An 18,322-nucleotide genomic window follows, 5' to 3' on the forward strand; every position below is an offset into this window, starting at 1 on the left:
AACATAAATCAAACTCAATAAAAAAACAAAATGAATAATATATGATGGTTCGTTATTTATATGAGTGAATGAAACAATGAAAACGTTTCAGTTTCATTAGTTTTTCTTTTTAATAAAATGTCAAACTAAATATACAAACATAATAAAACCTTAGAAACATCATGAATGATTTTCTTTGTCTGTTTTTCATTTCTGATGAAATCAGTTGTAAAAAGAGACAAACAGCAGCGTTCATGTTTATTAGAAAATATTTATTTCTCTACATCAAGAGTCTGTATGATTTATGATTTGATGAACGGTTCATCAAATAATCAATTAACAGAAACATTCGTTAACATTAAACATGATTTCAGAGTGTAAATCTATCAAATCTCTTCTTCTCTTATTGTAATCTCCGTTAAATCTCTGTTAAATAAAGATGATCTGAGGGTTAATCAGAGTCAGACAAACAAAGTTTCACTGAACAGCTGACTCTGGATCGGATCTGCTCTCTGTGATCTGTGAGCTTTGTTCTGCAGCTGCTTGTTTTCTATAAAGTTCTGTGGAAGATCGAGTCAGAGTCCTGAACCACAGCGGTTCTGTCGCTGATGGACACGAACACATGCGGAACAGAAGCAGGTGATGATCATTACTGATCAAAGAGACACTGGAGCTGAACACAAAGATCTGATGTTTCACCTCAGGAGTAAAGACCTGAACATGATGATCCTGGAGTTCAGTGTCACATGACCTGACGTCACTGAAACACCAGGACTGATCGATTGATTGATGCCTTATCAATAAAAAACCTCCCACAGTCCTGCACGCGCGCCACCACGCACACAGAGTCTGGACCAGGTGCTCCGGGTCACACCTGAGGACTGATGATGTCATCTGAGCCCCTCCTCCTCCTACTTCTTCTGCTTCCTGTACAGCTCGTGGGCCTCGATGATCTCCTTGACGACGGAGGGGTCGTCCAGAGTCGACACGTCGCCCAGGTCACCGGTCGTCTCCATGGCAACCTTCCTCAGGATTCGCCTCATGATCTTACCGGAGCGAGTCTTCGGTAAGCGCTTCACCACCTGAGAGACAGAGACAGAGGATCTGAGCTCTGATTGGCTGACAGCAGAGGTTCTAAATCTGATGTTTTAAACTGTAAACATAAGTTCATCTGAAACCATCAATCAATTCATCGATTGACAAAAGATTGATTAGCAACCATTCTGATAATAATTACATCTGTATCTGTGCTGAAATCACTGATTATTCTTTTCATATGTATTTACTTGTAATGGAGTACTTTTACTCTGTGGTGTTGGTACTTTTACTGAGTAAAGGTTAGTTTTTCTTCCATCACTTTGTTTCTGTCAGTGAAAGTTTATAATCTGTCTGATCTCCTGGGAATCAATAATCAATAATCAATATGTTTCAATACTGATCAATATATTTAATGTGAAAAACAGTGAATAAAAAAGAATGAATCAATAATGAGCTGGTTGAGGCTGTGACGCACCAGGAAGTGATCAGGGACGGCGTATTTGGCGATTTTAGTGGAGACGAGGTTTCTGAGCTGCTGCAGGACGACGGGGGGGTCGAGACCCGGGTCGTCCTTCAGAACCACGAAGGCAAACGGTACTGACACACACACACACACACACACACACACACACACACACACACACACACACACACAGAGTGGTTAATCACATGTACAGGGGATTTGGAAAGTTTTCAGGCTCCTTCACTTGTCTTTAGTTTAATCATAGAAATGAAATCTGAATATAAGTCAAGATCAACAAAACAACGTGTCTGATATTAACTTGACAGAATGTGTTGAACTCTTCATTTTAGGAATTTTGAACTGATGGTGGCGCTAAAGAGAAACACAAAGAAAGAAAGAAGAGAAAGTCAGTTGAGTCAAAGTGTCTGATCGTTGTGAATGAACAGAACTCCTTGTTGATCGTTCTGAAGACGTCGTCTGAAATTTAATTTCATGCTTCAAAATGTTGTAAAACAGCAAGAACTTCACAGAGAGTTTAAAGCTTCTTAAATAACTCATAGATGAATAAATAAGTGATGTCTGATGTCCTGATGTTGGTTCAGTTCCTGACCAGCAGGAGGCAGCAGAGCGTCACACACCAAACATCTGATTTCTACTGTTCTGTCTGCTGTTACTGACCAAGACTATTTCATTGAACTGACAATACACAATTAATGAGGTAAACCAATATGTATATAAATGATTGATTCTTTAGGCAGATGGTTTCTCTCTGACTGGTATTTCATATGATGCTTTATATATTTACAGTCTGTTAGAAGAATTAAAGTTTCATCAACACAAGTCTCCACATCACCAAACTTCTTTTAGACTTTTATTTTAAAAGGGCAAAGAGAAGAGGTTTGGAAATGAACAGAGGAATTTATTCTTTAGATTCATCTTCCTGTTCAGCTGACAATCAAACACCAGATTCACAGAGAGGATGATGGGAGTTTAACTCACCTTCTCCTTTGATGTCATGCGGGATCCCAATCACAGCTGTTTCTGGAACAGCTGGATGTTCATCCTGTACAGGCAGTCACCATGACAACGACAACAACAACAATGACAACAACAACAGTAAATGTTTTATCATTGTTAGGCATTGTTTTCAGATGAAACACTGAAGAAATCAAACTTTTCAATAAACAGATGGAAACAAAGACGCCTGACATATTGACTCTCATCTCTCATCTCTTCTCATCTCATGTTATCTCTTCTCATCTCTCATCTCTTCTCATCTCATGTTATCTCATTTCATCTCTCATCTCATCTCATCTCATCTCTCATCCTGTAGTATTTTTTGTTTCTCCTTGATCATCATCTTCTTTTGCAGTGATTTCTTTCTCATCTCAAACACCTCATCTCATCATCTTTAATCTCTTCATATCATCTCACTTTATCTCAGTAATCTCTTAATTCACTTTAGATCATCTCATCTGATTTGATCTTAATTATCTCTCATATTTCAGTTATTTTCATGCTACATTTTATCTCCTTATTTTAGGACATATCTCATTTTATCTCATCATAATCTCTGTAATCTCTTCTCAGTATACATCACTGCCATATTTATTTTTGTTTTTGTCCATTTGTCGTCATCTCAGCTTCTATCTCATTAAGGTTCATATGACCAAGAAATCATCTCATCAGCTGATGTATCTCCTCTTTCTCCATTTCATCATCTCATACAATCACATTTGTCTTATCTCTTTTCTTCATATAACCTATCCCTTTATTTCCCATCCTTTATTATCGCACTGTATATTTCCTCCTCCTCTAATCTCTCTTCTTCTTATCTCACACTACCGGTCACTTCTCTCAGTATTTCCTTTAAAAATAAATGAGTAAGAGCATCATGAAGATGTGATACCATAGTCAGAAGCAGTAATATTAATGTTTCTGTCTCACCAGAGCGTCCTCTATCTCTGCCGTACCGAGACGATGACCGCTGACGTTAATGACGTCGTCCATCCGACCAGTTATCTGGTAGTAACCTTCCTCTGACCGGAACGCTCCGTCACCGGTGAAATAATTACCTGACAGGACGGATAAGGTCAGCTGACAGACCGGGGTCATGAAGGTAAAGACTGCAGAGGGTTTCATTTTTACCGACCAGGATACGGTTTGAAATAAGCGTCGATAAATCTCTGGTGGTCTCCGTAGATGGACCGAGCCATCCCAGGCCATGGCTGACTGATGCACAGAGCTCCACTCACAGAGTTACCAGACAGAGGTTCACCCTGATAATCACACAACAGCACACACAACACACCTGTTAACATCTGAATACTACTCTGACCAGCAAACTCAAACTGATCTGAAGTCAGTTCAGGTTCACCGGTTTCCTTTTTTTTAAAACAGGTCAGACCAGACGACGATCCGCCGCCTCGCTCACGTCCTTTATCGTGTTTCTCCAGGAACAAACTGAGTGTTATTGTGTAAACATGGCAGGTTTCCACTCTGAGAATGAGGCCAGTGTTAAATGGTGCAAATGAAATCCTGGACACAGAGTTTATAAAAGACATAACAACAGTCCTCATCAGTTGGTGTTCACTGTGAGGGGATTGCAGTGAAAGTGAAGTGACCTCGACCTCCTCTGAGGATGAGATGTGAAACTGAAGGAGGCCTAATCTAATCTAATCTACGCTCAGTAACCAGTGATGATGAAAAACCCTGGAACGCCTGCAGATTACAGCTCTTTAACAGAGGGAGGGAAATGGGGAAACTAGCGGATAATTAATTTGGGGGATCGGCGATGATCCCAACAGAGTCTGAAAGTCTGTTAATCAAAGCAAACAGATGCTGCTGGTCCTGTTTTAATTGAAAGATTAAACTGAGAAAAAGAGAGAAGAGTGTCCTTCGAGGGTTCGTTTGACCTCTTACATGGAAAGGTCAAGTGGGGTTAATGAGACGCAGAGACTGAAGCTGATTGGACGAGAGCTCGACCTGATTGATCCTCGAAGGATCGTCTTTGAAATTAATCTTCAAAACACACTTCTCTTCACTTTGTCATGTGTCCTGTTTAAAAGATAAATCAACCTGATCCTGTGTCTCTAAGACCTGATGTACATGGATTCATCGTCATGGTCAAGAGGTCCTGGAGCAGAACCTCCTCGAGGTGTTACTGAGATGTCACACTGATGAGAATGATATGAACAACCGGAGACAGATGACAACAAAGAGGCTCGAAGAGACTATGAAGATTAGAAGGTTCAAAAAAACATCTACCAAGTCTCAAAGAATGACTTCAAAAACTCCACAAAACACAGAGTTACCAGACAGAGGTAAAGAGCTTCTGATCAGTGGATTTAGGATGAAGAACCTTCAGACGTTTTTGTCTTTGCCTCCTATCAGAGCTTTGAAATTTACCACAGATCATCAGTTTTGTTTCCTGGCGTCAGAAACCTCAGAGTTATTCTCACTGTATTTCTGTGTTTGATGAAGTGTTGTGTTGCTGTGTTTTCACCTTCTCTCCCATGAGAACAGGCTGGATGCCAAAGAACGGCCTCATGGCCATCGCCGGGACGATCGCAGCTCCTTCCTCTGCAGGACGAGGGGCGATACAGACTCCTCCCGTCTCTACAGAGACGACCGACAAAACAAACACCTCTGATTTAGACTGGTGTTGTGTTCGAGTGCTGCTGGATTTGATAAATATTTAACCAGGTATTAACACACCTGCAGAGCAAACGCTGAGCTCACGTCATGGAAAATTTACCATCAGTGCTTTTATTTCCTTTTTTAAAGTGAGACTGTGGAAAGGTTTTACCTCAGGTGTCTCAGGTGTTATCTCAGGTGAGAGTAGAAACAGCAGAAACTCAACATTCAGCTGGAGTCTCCTGTTATTTAAATGTGTTTATGTTAATGTTAGTCTTAAATAAACTGAGATCCCTCTCTCTGCCACCAGGGGGCCTCAGATGTTTCCTTCGGGTGCAGCTTTAATTTCCTTTAATTTCTTAATTTATTGGGGATTTTTCTCTTTCTAACAGAAAGCAGCAGCTGGCACAGAGTTTAAAGTCTGATTTAAAAACAACACACACTCAGAGCTCTGCTGATTGTCGAGGAATTGGGTCACACACTCTCACACTGTCAGTGATCCTCCACCATCTTCTCCTGGGGGGGGTCTGTGTGTGGGGGGGTGTAAGTGTGCTGAGGATTTGATCTTAATTCATTTTCTGCAGAGCTGCAGATGTTCTGCTGCTAATCGTTCAAATTAGGGTTAAAGCCTCAGTAAAGAGAGAATCAGACGGACTTACAGTCAGATCAAACCAGACCAGGAGAGACCTGATCTGATCCAGGTTTTTATTCATGAGAAAACTGTTTGAATACTCACATGGACCCGACCTCAAAAAAACCTGACCTGGTTTAATTGGCTGACGAGTTCAAATATCAAACAAATACAACAGAGAAAGTCTGGATGTGTGCACCAGATGAAGGGAACATCTGATCACGTGTTTGTTTTCTGGACGACCGTGTGCTCGTACTGAAAGTCTTCAAATGGTTCAGGAAGCTGCAGTGAGGATGTGAACTAAGTCCAGAGAGTTTGACCTCATTACTCTGATTTTAGCCGCCCTTCACCGGCTTCTGATGACCTACAACATTCTCCTTCATCCTCACATTCCACCTTAAATGCTGTGTGTCCTCAGAGTGCAGCCTTCCTGCTGACATTACACAGACTGACAGGATGTGAGTGTTGGTGTGTCTCACCTGTCTGCCACCACGTGTCCACTAAAGGACACCGTCCCTCTCCAACCACACTGTGGAACCAGTGCCAGGCCTCGTGGTTAATGGGCTCCCCCACTGCGCACACACACACACACACACACACACACACACACACACACACACACACACACACACACACACACACACACGTGGGTTAATGTTAGATGAGTTACTGATCTTTGGTCTGTGTCTATATGATGTTTGGCTGAAGTCCCTTAGTGTCTGATTCCACCGCAGAATAAAGAGTCATCAGGTGAATTAAATCTGAACTGTAAAGTCAGAGTGAAGCTGCTCTCTGTTATCAGGACGTCTGAACGAGATCGATGTTAAAACTCATTGTCAGAAACCAGACGTCAGGTACGGGGTTTACATTGTGGTGAGCTACAAATAGTTTAAAGACTGAGTCAACATTATGATGTGGAGGTCCAGTATCAGTAACTGGACGCAGATGTGGAAACAGTGACTGATCCTCCTGTGTGGCGTCAGGTGTGCGTCTCACCTGATCCCAGCGTCCTCAGAGACGAGCGGTCGTACTTCTTCACCCAGCTGTCGTCGTACTTCAGCAGCAGACGCAGAGCCGTCGGAGCGCCGTAAAACTGACTGATCCTCAGACGCTGAACCGTCTCCCAGTACCTGCCTGAACCACAGCACAGTGTCACAGTCTGACACACCTGGAATCACCGTCTGCACCAAACAGCTCCTAATGAGGCAGGTACGGTCAGTACGGTACGGTGACCTTTGACCTTTGATCAGGTCATCTTTGAATAAAAAGACTTTTTAAACACAGTCAGTTTCCTGACCTCAGACCAGTAATATTCGCTCACCTGTGGCCCACCTGTGGCCCACCTGTGGCCCCTCCCTCTCACACTGTAATAAACTGCTCAGACTTTCCGGACCCTCAGTGTTTGTTTCTCTACTACGACAGGTCAAAGGTGAGGGCCACATCACAGCGACAGAAGGTCACGTCACCTTGTGGACACTCCTGTGAGGTCAGAGCTGTTAGCGCTGAGCGGCCAATCAGAGGCGAGCGGAAACACGACAGTAAAATAGAGGTGAGATAAAGTGACTGAGCTGTAGATAATAAACCCACATTAATGAGTAACTGAACACTGGAGAGACGCCAATAAAACAGTCGGTTCATTCCTCTGTGAACAGGTCTGACAACTTCACACCTGAGGACTGTTTAACTCGTCTGAACCAGACACCTGACGAGAGGAAACTCTGCTCTGTAACATTCAGCTTCACGTGACTCAGTAAAAACCAGAGAGATGACAGAGAACCATGGCTGATACATGACAACATTAACTCATCAGTACTGCTCCGATAATGGAGATTCAGCTGATGATTAACCTCCACAATGTGAAGCTGCAGACTGAGGATGTCATCCAAAACCTGGTCCTGAAGAGGGACAGGCTGGACCTGAATGTGGACTTTAAAGCCTGGTTCCTCTGTGAGTCCTGATGAAACCACGGAGTGAGATGAACAGAGCAGAAACAGTTTGTTGGTGTTTATGGCTGCAGGTGCCGTCACGTCTGTCGTTATCAGTTTCCTATCGGTATCAGCAAACTGATAATTACAGGTTTGTATTATCGGCCCTGAACTTCTATATCACCACATCTCTGGTTCCATCTCTGTTATCTTCAGGGGTTTTATGAACTTTACCTGCATGTGGTCCAGACTTCGTTCTTGGACCATCTCTCCGGTGGCTTGGTAACGATCAGGTTTACAGACTCTCAGCACCACAACACAACATTTTACAACAGTTTAAAAACACACAACTACAGTCACAGAGTTTTCAGCTCTTTGTGGTGAGTTTAGGATTCATGATTATGACAGAAAAATTAGGTTTTCTTCAGCTATTCAATTCAACATGGAGGTTAACTGGTGACTGTAAACTAGCTGCAGGTGTGGACGGACAGATGGATGGATGGATGTTCTACATGTGTGCAGCTGTTTCCAGGTGTGGGTCTTACCTGGGTTTGGGTAAACAGGTGTGCTCTCAAACAGGACGGTGGTGGCACCGTTACACAGAGGACCGTAGACGACATAACTGTGTCCCGTTATCCAGCCGACGTCCGCCACACAGCCGAACACGTCACCATCCCGGTAATCAAACACGTACTGAAACAACACAAGGGTCAAAGCTGTTTCTCCCACCACTACTAAACCACATTTCCCAGAATCCTCAGGTTACATAAATCAAAGACAGAACATTGAATTGCTGAGATGCAAAGGATTTAAATTTCCATTTTCTAATTATTTCATGTTATGTTTTTTTATCGTGTATAAAATCACCATGGAAGCAGATGTGTGTATAAATGGCTCCTAACCAACAGCTAACAGCTAATCTGCCAAGTGAAGCCCACCAACCATCACTGACGGCGTACCACAGGGCTCTGCTCTGGGCCCTTTATGGTTCACATTTACACATAAATAACTGGATTCGTCCGGATCATTTTTATGCAGATAGTTTTATTTTCTCCAGACTCTGACTCATCCTCAGTCTTCAGTTTTCATGTCTTAATCACAGACTTGTTTTAAATGCAGATAAGACTAAAAACAAGCTGTTCTCCACCTCCACCCACGTCACTGAGGAGTCTGAGGCTTCAGGCTTGTTTGGGTTTTTGTCTCTGGACTGGTCATAATTTAACAGTTTCACTGTGATTTCCCAGAATCCCAGAGTCATTCTCACTGTTTGACTCTGTGCTAAAGATACAATCATGTGTCTGTGTACATGAAGAATATGTAATTGTATAGCACAGAGAGAAATTTCCCTGTGGGCACAATGAATGATTATCTTCTCATAACTACATGATCCAATAACCCTGTAACCTCAGATGATCCATATATTTACAGTAATCCTGGCAGAACTAGTTTCACCTGTTAAATGACAACAATGCAAACTGCCCTCAGCCTGGATTTATTTATTCCCCCTGGTGATTTTAAAGCTTTATTATCTGATGTTCTTTTACTTTGATAATTGTTTGTACTTGTTCTTTGTCGTTTATCATCTGATTCTGTTTCTTGTTCTCAGTTCTCCCACACCTTTACTCTGCAGCGTGGGAAAGAATCTGGACTTGTTTTGAGCAGAAACAAAATGGCCGAAAAGCCAACGTGAGGTTCCTAGCAACGCCACGTCTCAGCCTCCCCCCTCTCTCTCTCTCTCAGTGTGTCTCAGTGTCTCTCGCCCTGGCCTGGACCCAGCAGTCCTTGTCTTTTTCAGATAAAGCAGCTTTTGTTCTGTTGTTTCATCCAAACAAACAACGAGCCAAAAACCCCCCGAACCCTGAGCCGCTAAGCTGCTTTAGAAATTAGCACTGATAAATATTTGGCAGTGATGGGTGGGGGTGGGGGGTTATTATGGTTTATGTTTTTATTCAATTATCATCGTCATCATGTTCCTGCAAACACACACACAGAAAACAGATGTTTCTGCTTGTCAATCAGAAAAAAGCTAATTTAAAGCTTTCAGCCGCTGAGCTGCGTCCTCCTCCTGCTCCTCCTCCTGCTCCTCCTGCTCCTCCTCCTCCTCCTGCTGCTCCTCCTCCTGCTCCTCCTGCTCCTCCTGCTCCTCCTCCTGCTCCTCCTCCTCCTCCTGCTCCTCCTCCTGCTCCTCCTGCTCCTCCTGCTCCTCCTCCTGCTCCTCCTCCTCCTCCTGCTCCTCCTCCTCCTGCTCCTCCTGCTGCTCCTCCTCCTGCTCCTCCTCCTCCTGCTCCTCCTCCTGCTCCTTGCTCTGAGGACACACAGCCATGTTTCTGTGTGGCCTGTTGTATAACTGCTCTCTTTGTCTTTACTCCCTCATTAAAACACCAGATCTGCTGCTGGAGACTGAAGCTGTGACCGAGTTTCATTCAAACTCAGAACTTTGACTTTCAAAATAAAAGCACATGTCCTGTGTGTTGGTGGTGTGTGAGGAAGGAAAGACAGAAAGTAGAGAAGGAGATACAAAAGAGCAAAGGAGGGAAGGAGAGAAAGGAGGGAATATGAACGGAGGGAGTAGTAAAGAAGAGAAGGAGGGAAAGAAAGTGTAAGAAAGCAGGAGAGGAGCAAAGGAAGGAAATGAGGAGACATCATAGGACATGAAGAAGAAAGCAGAGAAGGAAAGAGGGGGGTAAGGACAGTGTACCTGGTGAGTCAGTGAGGTGTAGAGCAGGTATCCAGCCTGAGTGTGGACCACACCTTTAGGTTTCCCTGTGCTGCCTGAAGTGTAGAGAAGAAACAGGAGGTCCTCACTGTCCAGAGGCTCCGCAGGACAGACGGACGACTGACGGGACATCACCTGAAACACACAGGTACCACAGGTACCACAGGTACTACTGATACTACAGGTACCACAGGTACTACTGATACTACAGGTACCACAGGTACCACAGGTACTACTGATACTACACCTCCACACTAACTTGTGCTCAGCTTCTTCACAGCTCGGTGTCTGAAACTGATCTGATCAATCATCTCCAACATGTGGAGCAGTGATCAGTTGATCAGGTGTATTGATCAGGTGTACCCATCAGGGTGTCTCACCTCCTCCAGGGGGACGTCCAGCCGTCCCATCGCTGCAGGTTGTTGTGTCCTCTGAGAGACGAACACGTGTTGGACGGTGGGACAGCTCTTCACGGCAGCGTCCACGGTGGATTTCAGGTCGATGACTCGGGCGCCCCTCACACCTTGATTACAGGTGACCACTGCTTTACACCCAGCTGTGAACACACACACCATCTTTACCTCATCATTCAGTGTGAGCTTCTCTCTGAGGGGTTTGATTTGATTTCGAGCTGAGCAGCTGCCAGCTCTCTGTTTACTGTAACTCAGACTTATACTGGAGATTACATGACCTCCACTGATACTGGTGCAAAACATGTTTCCACTGGGAATATGAAAACTGAGCAGCTTTGTGTGACTGGAGAGGGTCAGAGCGACAGGTGACACACCTGTTGTTCCTCAGACATCAGTACTGTGTGGAACTTTTTACTTCAGACACACTAACAGATGGAGGCAGTGGTATTCCAGCAGCTCCTGGTTAAATCCCTGTTTTTGTCAGTGGAGTCTGGTACTGATGTATAGAGGTGTTTCTGGTTAAACTAAAGGGAAAAAGCAGCTGGTCACAGCCCAGAGGCAACACCACCACAATCACTTTAGGTAAAACGTTGAGAGCATTTTTCTCCAGTGAAACACAGCAGCTCTCTCTGCCCTGTTGATCTACACTGTGTAACAGCTCTGTGTTTTCTCCACCATCGAGCGTCAGAATCAGGAGCTGACTGTGTTTCTATCAGTTGAAATAAATAAAGACAGCTGCTGTGAGGACAGATAATCAAACTGACTTTACTACCGACATCTCTCTGCTGTCACACATCATGCAGCAGTGTAATGGCCGTCTCCTCTCCTGAACTCTCTGTGATGGTTTTAAAGGCCTGAATGAACCTTTGAACTCTTTAAAGCTGCTGTAAAACTTCAAATAGCCTCAGAGTCTAGTGATCAGATGAGAATTCCTGTCTTTATTCTTGAATAAACTCAGACCTGATGTTGTGCTGAGGGTGTGTGTGATGACAGCTTCACTATTAAAAATTTCACAGTACGAGTTCAGACTTGAATTTAATGAGTCAACTTCTTGGCTCCAGACTGAAGAACAGTTTCACTCTTCTGTTCACCACATTCCTCAGAAATTCATCCAGAGGGTTTTTTATCGCGATCAGAGTCTGAGTAGTTTGTTTACAGCCGCCTGTGTTTCCTACTGTTTGCTGCTGCTCTGGATTCCTGCCATCATCCTGCTGAGCTCCACTCAGATCTCAGACCCTCCAAAACCTCTTTAAATAAGTTGTTCCACATGTTATCTACAACATGCGTCTATGAAATGAATCAACTGGACAAATGAAGCCGTTAAAATGAAGCAGAAATAACTGCAGATACACTTTTACACAGAGGAAATGTCAGGCTTTGTTCAGCTACAGTCCCATCATGCTCTGCTGCTCCTGCTCAGCCGGCCGTAATAAATGTCATGTTTCGGGTTTCCTCAGGCAGCCACTGTTTCCAAAACACAGATTCTGACCTCCACAGACCCACAGACACTTCACCCTGCTGTCTTTACTGTTCATCTGTGAGAGGAAGGAGTTTACTCCTCATCATTATATCATTATCATTAGAGAGGCACTAACTGTGTTAAAGGTTCAGCTCCCGTCTCAGTACAGTATAATCCTGCATGAAGTCAAACATGAGTAAAGTAAACAGCTCACAGGTGGAGGGAAAACACAGCAGGTCACTGCTGGTCTGACCTTCATGCTGCTGACTGAAACCAGTTTCACAGAAAACACTCAACACAAAGTCTCAGACAAGTTCAAGGACATCTACATCAACCGTGAGAAAAGCTCCTGTCTTTTCTCTGATTATTGAAATCATTTCTTTCTCTCTTGTTTTACAGATGGAACAAAAACACTATTTATGACACAGACAGGTACATTCACTTCTTTTGTAATCTTTAAGCACCAACACCTCTGCTAAGTCCAGTACTCCCTCTCTTTAGAGGGAGTACTGGAAATCTCCGGCTCTTTAGCTGCTCAATGCTCCACTGTGTTCACCAGACCTCTGTCATGACTGAGGTAAAAACAGAGTCTGTTGTGGTTTGACTCACCGTCCTGGATCCTCCCTGCCAGAGCCTCCGAGCTGAAGCCGGCGAACACCACGGTGTGCACCGCACCGATACGAGCACACGCCAACATGGCCGCCACCGCCAGCGGTGAGACCGGCATGTAAATGGCCACCCTGTCTCCCTTCTGGATCCCATGGCTCTTCAGGGTGTTGGCGAGGCGGCAGGTCGTCTCCAGCAGCTCCCTGTGGAACAGATAACAGGATACTGAGGAGGATGGTGACAGACACAGTGGCTCTATCATCCACAGAAACTCACATACAGTTAAAGTATATCCCCACACATTCAGGTTTAATAACCACAACACCAAGACTGCAAAGCAAGCTGTCCCTAAAGTCAGTATAGCATCCATTTCCACAGCTTTAATTCATCAGGAGTGGTTAACACTAACACTAATACTGTTTTCAGTGACTGATCAACTCTCACTGTTAAATCTCATTTTTCACTCTTTTATTACTATGTTCTATAGTGTCATTGTTCCCCACTCCTGGCAGGCTTTTAATTTTGTAAGATTAACATACGGTATAGACCTGCTCTATATGTAAAGTGCCTCAAGATAACTTCTGTTGTGAATTGGCGCAATTAATTTGAAATATCTGAGTATCATTAAATGGTAGATAAACAACAGCAGTCTTTTTTGTAGGAACTGTTATTTCTGTAGCTAATGAAACATAAGATAAAAGTGCTGTAATGCAGATATTAAAACAAGAAAATACGAAAATGAGAGATACAAAAAACAGAAATGGTGCTCAGGATTTGAACTCATATACGGGACATTTTTACAGAAAGATATGACTGTTAAACTTATCCAAGTGATGTGCTGAGCATCACCACCTTTGCATTTATGGACTATGATACATTTCTGTACATTTATGATGCTGTGATGACTTCAGGACAACGTAGCATAATGATAAGATAAAGATCAGTATCGTCTGCATAGAGGGAGGATACAGGAAACTATAGGACAACACAGCATGTTGATAAGATAAAGATCAGTATCGTCTGCATAGAGGGAAGGATACAGGAAACTTATCACTAAACAGATTTGTGTCTGTGGTTTAGATTAGATGTTTGCAGGTGTTCATACCTGTAAGTGACCTTCACCTCAGTGCCAGGTTCATCTCGCTCCCAGATCAGAGCCACTCGGTCCGGATGTTTCTCAACATGGACATCAAGACAGTTCACTGAGAGACAGACAGACACAGCAGGGCATTAACCAGAGGTCATCCCACTCATAAAACTGTGCAGGAAGAAACCGAGTGTTGTTTTCAGTGTGGTACCAACATATGTTTCTTTTAAGTTATCTGATTTAAAACTAAACTCCTGACATTCATCAAGCCCCAAAGGATTTCTCAACGCTTAGATCACCAAAATTTAAATAAGAGTGAACTGTACTGTAATAACCAGAAGAATTAAACGATTAAAAATAAAAATATGACTTTGTTTTAGTCATATCAGCTTCAACTTGTAGTTGTACTTGTTTTATCCTGAGTTGTGCTTCAGTTACAATGCCTGATGTTTTACATACTGTTTACAGTTTATTTCGTTCTTAGTATTACTTATTCATTTTTTAAATTATTTATTACATTATCATTTTATTCCTGTGTTTTTGATTGCATTGAATCTGTGCACTTTTGTTTGTCTTCTTGGTGAATATGTGAAAAAGCCAAACCTTGAGATTAGGGCTAAACAATTAGTCAATGAATGAGAGAAAATTACATTAAAATTTAATGGAAACTACTTCACAGTTGTTTCTCCAGTGCCTCAGACACTTTCACTTTCACTATTTTTGAAAGTGTTTTTTCTAAACAATCAATTAAATAAAAACATTTGACAGATTATTCAATAAAGAAAGTTGACAATATGACAATGAAATAATCATAATATATTACATTCTTGTTCTTCCCTATATTCTTTAGATATTATCCCTGTATCTTACAGTTATTAATACATTTTTCATGTTGCACAGAACCATAAACATCATGTGTGGAGCTGACACATCGTCCTAAAGGAAACTGTCTTCATTTATTCATTCTGTGATTGAACATTAATCCTAAAATGGATTTAAGACTGAAGATCCTGTTTGAGTCTCACGCAGCAGGTTTACAGAATAATTTATATAACAAACTGGGAAAAAAAAAATCCTCCTGTATCAGATCTGATTCAAATCATCCAGCCGTCGTTATTGGAATATTATTGGATTATTATCAGAGACAGAAAAACAACAGAGGATAAAGAGACAATAAGTCAGTCTCTAATCTCAGAGTCTCTGTACAAACACCCTGATTCTTTTAACATATTATGACTGTCACTCTAAAACTACGACAGAATATGTTTGTATAGAGACTGTAGTTATTTCTTTAGATACATTTACAGAATGTAATTTCTGTAAATTAAGATGAGGAAACAACTTGGATCTGTCTTTAATATTTTCAGGATATTAAAAATAAAACTAATATTATTATTAATAATAATATTACAGTAAAACTTTATTTAATATGACTCAAATCCACAAATTAGAAATATTTAATTTTTTATCACTTAATTTGCTGCCAATCACTTTGGTTTCAGATCAGAAGAATTTTATCTAGTATCAGGTTAGCTTTGTTGTGTTATTTCATCTTTCTGTCTTCTGTTAATGAAAAGTAACTAAGCACTGTACAATTTGAGGGTACTTTACAAGTACTTGAGTATTTACATTATGTAACTTTATTTTGTATTTCTACTACAGCACAGATGGAAATATTCAGATTTTTCCTGCACCACATTTATCTGGCAGCTGCAGTTACTTTACAGATTAAGATTTTACATCACAAACATATGAGATTATTGAGGATTAAAACACTGTTTTCAATGTTTTGCTCGTCTATAAAAATCACACAAATTCAAAGCTTAGAGGAAAAATAGAAGCAGAACCCTCACATTTATCTAATGACCCTTTGGAGGGGCCCAACCCACAGGTTGGGAACCAGTGGACTGAACTGTCTGACTGTATCTGATGTGGTTAAAACCAGCACTTTACTTTTGATGCAGAACATTTTACTGCTGATACTTCAGTACTGTTTACTTCAGAGGTTCTGAATGAACCTGGTGTTTCAGTGTGAATGAGCAGCCGACCTCATTATATTCTACTGTTTATTCTACTGTTTATTTCTGCCCAGTAAAACTTTTCATTTGAAAAAGGCTTTGGACTCTGTTACTGTCTGTATGTGATAAAGTTCAACGTGTTTACCTGTCTCACCTGTCTCACCTGAAATCAGTTGGATTAATTAACTGAGCAGCAAATACAAACAGGACCAGGTCCAGGTCCTGATGAGTCCCTCTCTGTTCCTGACTGCAGACCACTTCAGGTTCATGGATAGTTTTAAAGTGGATTCACTTCAGCTCAGAGACCTGTTGAGACCTGATGAGACCTGCTGAGGGTTTACAGTAAAAGTGAAAGTAACGTTACTCGGATACTTTGCCTCTGACCGGAGCTTTCTGCTGCTCACACCTGAGCTTCACCTGACATTTCCTCCCTCAGCTCGCGCTCATTTTACAGGAAACATGATCCGTGAGAACCAGAGGCGGGAAAACTTCAGCGGATTAGAACCAGCAGAGACACCTGACGCTTCTGACGCAGGTGGATTAGTGATCGATCAGTTCATCGATCAGTTTATTGGTAAACTCACCGGACACGTTGAGCTTCCCTCCCACGAACCAGCTGATCCTCCCGCTGCTGAGGTCGCAGTCCCGGACCCGGTGGAACGGTTCCACCCAGCGGAGTCTGTCAGCGGCGGCGGATCCCCAGAACCGATCCGGATCCGTGACCGAGAGCCGGTACAGATCCGGGTGGGACAGGCGGGACAGTTGCTGCCAGGTGCCCGGCGGTGGTGGAGAGGAGGGCAGGGAGGAGAGACGACACCTGTCCGGGGTCCTGGACTGACCGGGTCCCGGGGTCCTGCAGCGGGTCAGGAGGGTCCTGAAGAACCCGGTCCCCCTGCTGCTGAGGGGAGCCATGTTGATCCTCTGCATCCAGAACTGGAACTGACACACATCACAATCACAACCTCCCTCTACCTCCCTCCTTCCCTCTCTCTCTCAGGTGTTCTCAGGTGTCTGAATCTATGGAGGAACTTTAGCGCCAAAAGCTTTAACTCTTTATTCTACAGGTCCAATATTTACAGATCATCTCCTCGAACTTTCTTTTTAAAAAAAGAGCAGCTGTTTAACTGATAAAGACATTTTCAATTAAACTCCCAGTTTCACACAGTCACGTGATCCTGAGAAAGTTTGATTTCATTAATTTTCATTAATTAATGTCACAAGAAAAAAAATATAATTTACAGCTGGAATCAATGAGTCAATGATCAATTAATTTCATTTGTGATTAACCTGAGACACATAGAAACAGCTGAATCATAATAATCATTCATGATGATTATTACATAATATTTATTCCAGTGGCACCCTTTGGCCTCTGTACATATGGAGGCCTAAAGTGTTAATAAACATACAGATAATAATATAAATGAACTTGTATTAGAAACATTAAACTGTGAAATAATCCAATAAATATTAAACACTGATTATCATTAAGTCTTATTTCAACCTTTTCACAATAAAAGCTTTTTTAAAATAAAAAATGTCAGAGCTCATTTCATTTCAAACTGTCACTTTAAAAAGATGAACACACCTGAGGTTCAGTTCGTTGGTAAACAGATAATAATAATCCACAGCATGAACATTATGACGGCTGCTGCCCCCTGTAGGTCAACACAGGAACTGGTTCAGTTTCAGCTGTTTTCTACTTTAAACGTTTTTTAAATTGAAACTGAACAATGACTAAATTAAGACTGAAAAATCAGGAAGAAGATGACAATCACTGAGCAGTGTCTACTTACTCTCTGTTCCAGAGCTTTCCAGGGGCCACATGGTCTTCATCAGCAGGTCGTCATGTGACTCCTGATGTTCATTCTTGGAAACAATCTGCACTCAGCACTGAAAGCAGATCGAGCCTGTGAGGCGCTGAGCGGAGATTGTTTTGTTGAGATAAAATAAAATAAAAAAACAAAATAAAGACTGAAACAAACATATTAAAAACAATGAACACACAGGAACTCTGGCTGTGGATGTGCTGCTGTGTTTTCAGATCAAACACTTTAAGTAGATTAATTTAGCTCCGGTTGAACCTGATGAGATCAGATTAGTTTGGATCCACTGTTTGTTTGTCTGATGGCGTCAATGACGACGTTAAAACCTGCAGCTGAGTCCAGGATCATCTTCATCATCATCATCATCATCACAGCCAGAAAAATAATCTTTGATCAGTTTAACACATCACGTCAGATTTATTCTCAAAACACAGGATCACAAACTGATCTCAGGTCTGCAGGTTCTGAACATCACAGAGGAGGACTCGTCCAAACCTGAGACCACCTGAGACCACAGCCTGATCA

General features: G+C 42.3%; 1 protein-coding gene across 3 annotated transcripts; it reads right to left on the minus strand.

Moving 5' to 3' along the window:
- Window positions 1-230: 230 nt before the first annotated feature.
- On the minus strand, window positions 231-18,308 carry acss1 (acyl-CoA synthetase short chain family member 1). Of its 3 annotated transcripts, XM_018662165.2 has the most exons (16): window positions 17,768-18,308; window positions 17,560-17,629; window positions 16,556-16,910; window positions 13,972-14,068; window positions 12,870-13,069; window positions 10,769-10,944; window positions 10,371-10,523; window positions 8,218-8,365; window positions 6,744-6,881; window positions 6,227-6,319; window positions 4,986-5,098; window positions 3,633-3,759; window positions 3,428-3,555; window positions 2,480-2,543; window positions 1,493-1,614; window positions 231-1,061 (listed from the first exon to the last, which is right to left on the minus strand). In XM_018662165.2, the coding sequence occupies exons 3-16, from the start codon at window positions 16,896-16,898 to the stop codon at window positions 891-893; spliced, it is 2,073 nt and encodes a 690-aa protein (XP_018517681.1). In that variant the 5' UTR covers window positions 16,899-16,910; window positions 17,560-17,629; window positions 17,768-18,308; the 3' UTR covers window positions 231-890. The 3 variants fall into 3 exon arrangements, with proteins under 3 accessions (XP_018517681.1, XP_018517683.1, XP_018517680.1); XM_018662167.2 differs by lacking the exon at window positions 17,560-17,629; XM_018662164.2 differs by lacking the exons at window positions 17,560-17,629; window positions 17,768-18,308 and having other exon boundaries at window positions 16,556-17,459.
- Window positions 18,309-18,322: the final 14 nt, after the last annotated feature.

This window comes from Lates calcarifer, linkage group LG16_LG22 (assembly GCF_001640805.2).
Source record: "Lates calcarifer isolate ASB-BC8 linkage group LG16_LG22, TLL_Latcal_v3, whole genome shotgun sequence".
NCBI lineage: Eukaryota > Metazoa > Chordata > Actinopteri > Centropomidae > Lates > Lates calcarifer.

What these genes read in the sequence shown, in the direction of transcription:
- acss1 (XM_018662167.2), bottom strand. Translation starts at nt 16,898, where the DNA reads ATGCAGAGGATCAACATGGCTCCCCTCAGCAGCAGGGGGACCGGGTTC. An exon ending in ACCTGTTTACCCAAACCCAG is followed by an intron (nt 6,882 to 8,217) that starts GTAAGACCCACA and finishes GCTGTGGTTCAG; the next exon opens with GCAGGTACTGGGAGACGGTT. An exon ending in CCGTCCCTGATCACTTCCTG is followed by an intron (nt 1,062 to 1,492) that starts GTGCGTCACAGC and finishes TCTGTCTCTCAG; the next exon opens with GTGGTGAAGCGCTTACCGAA.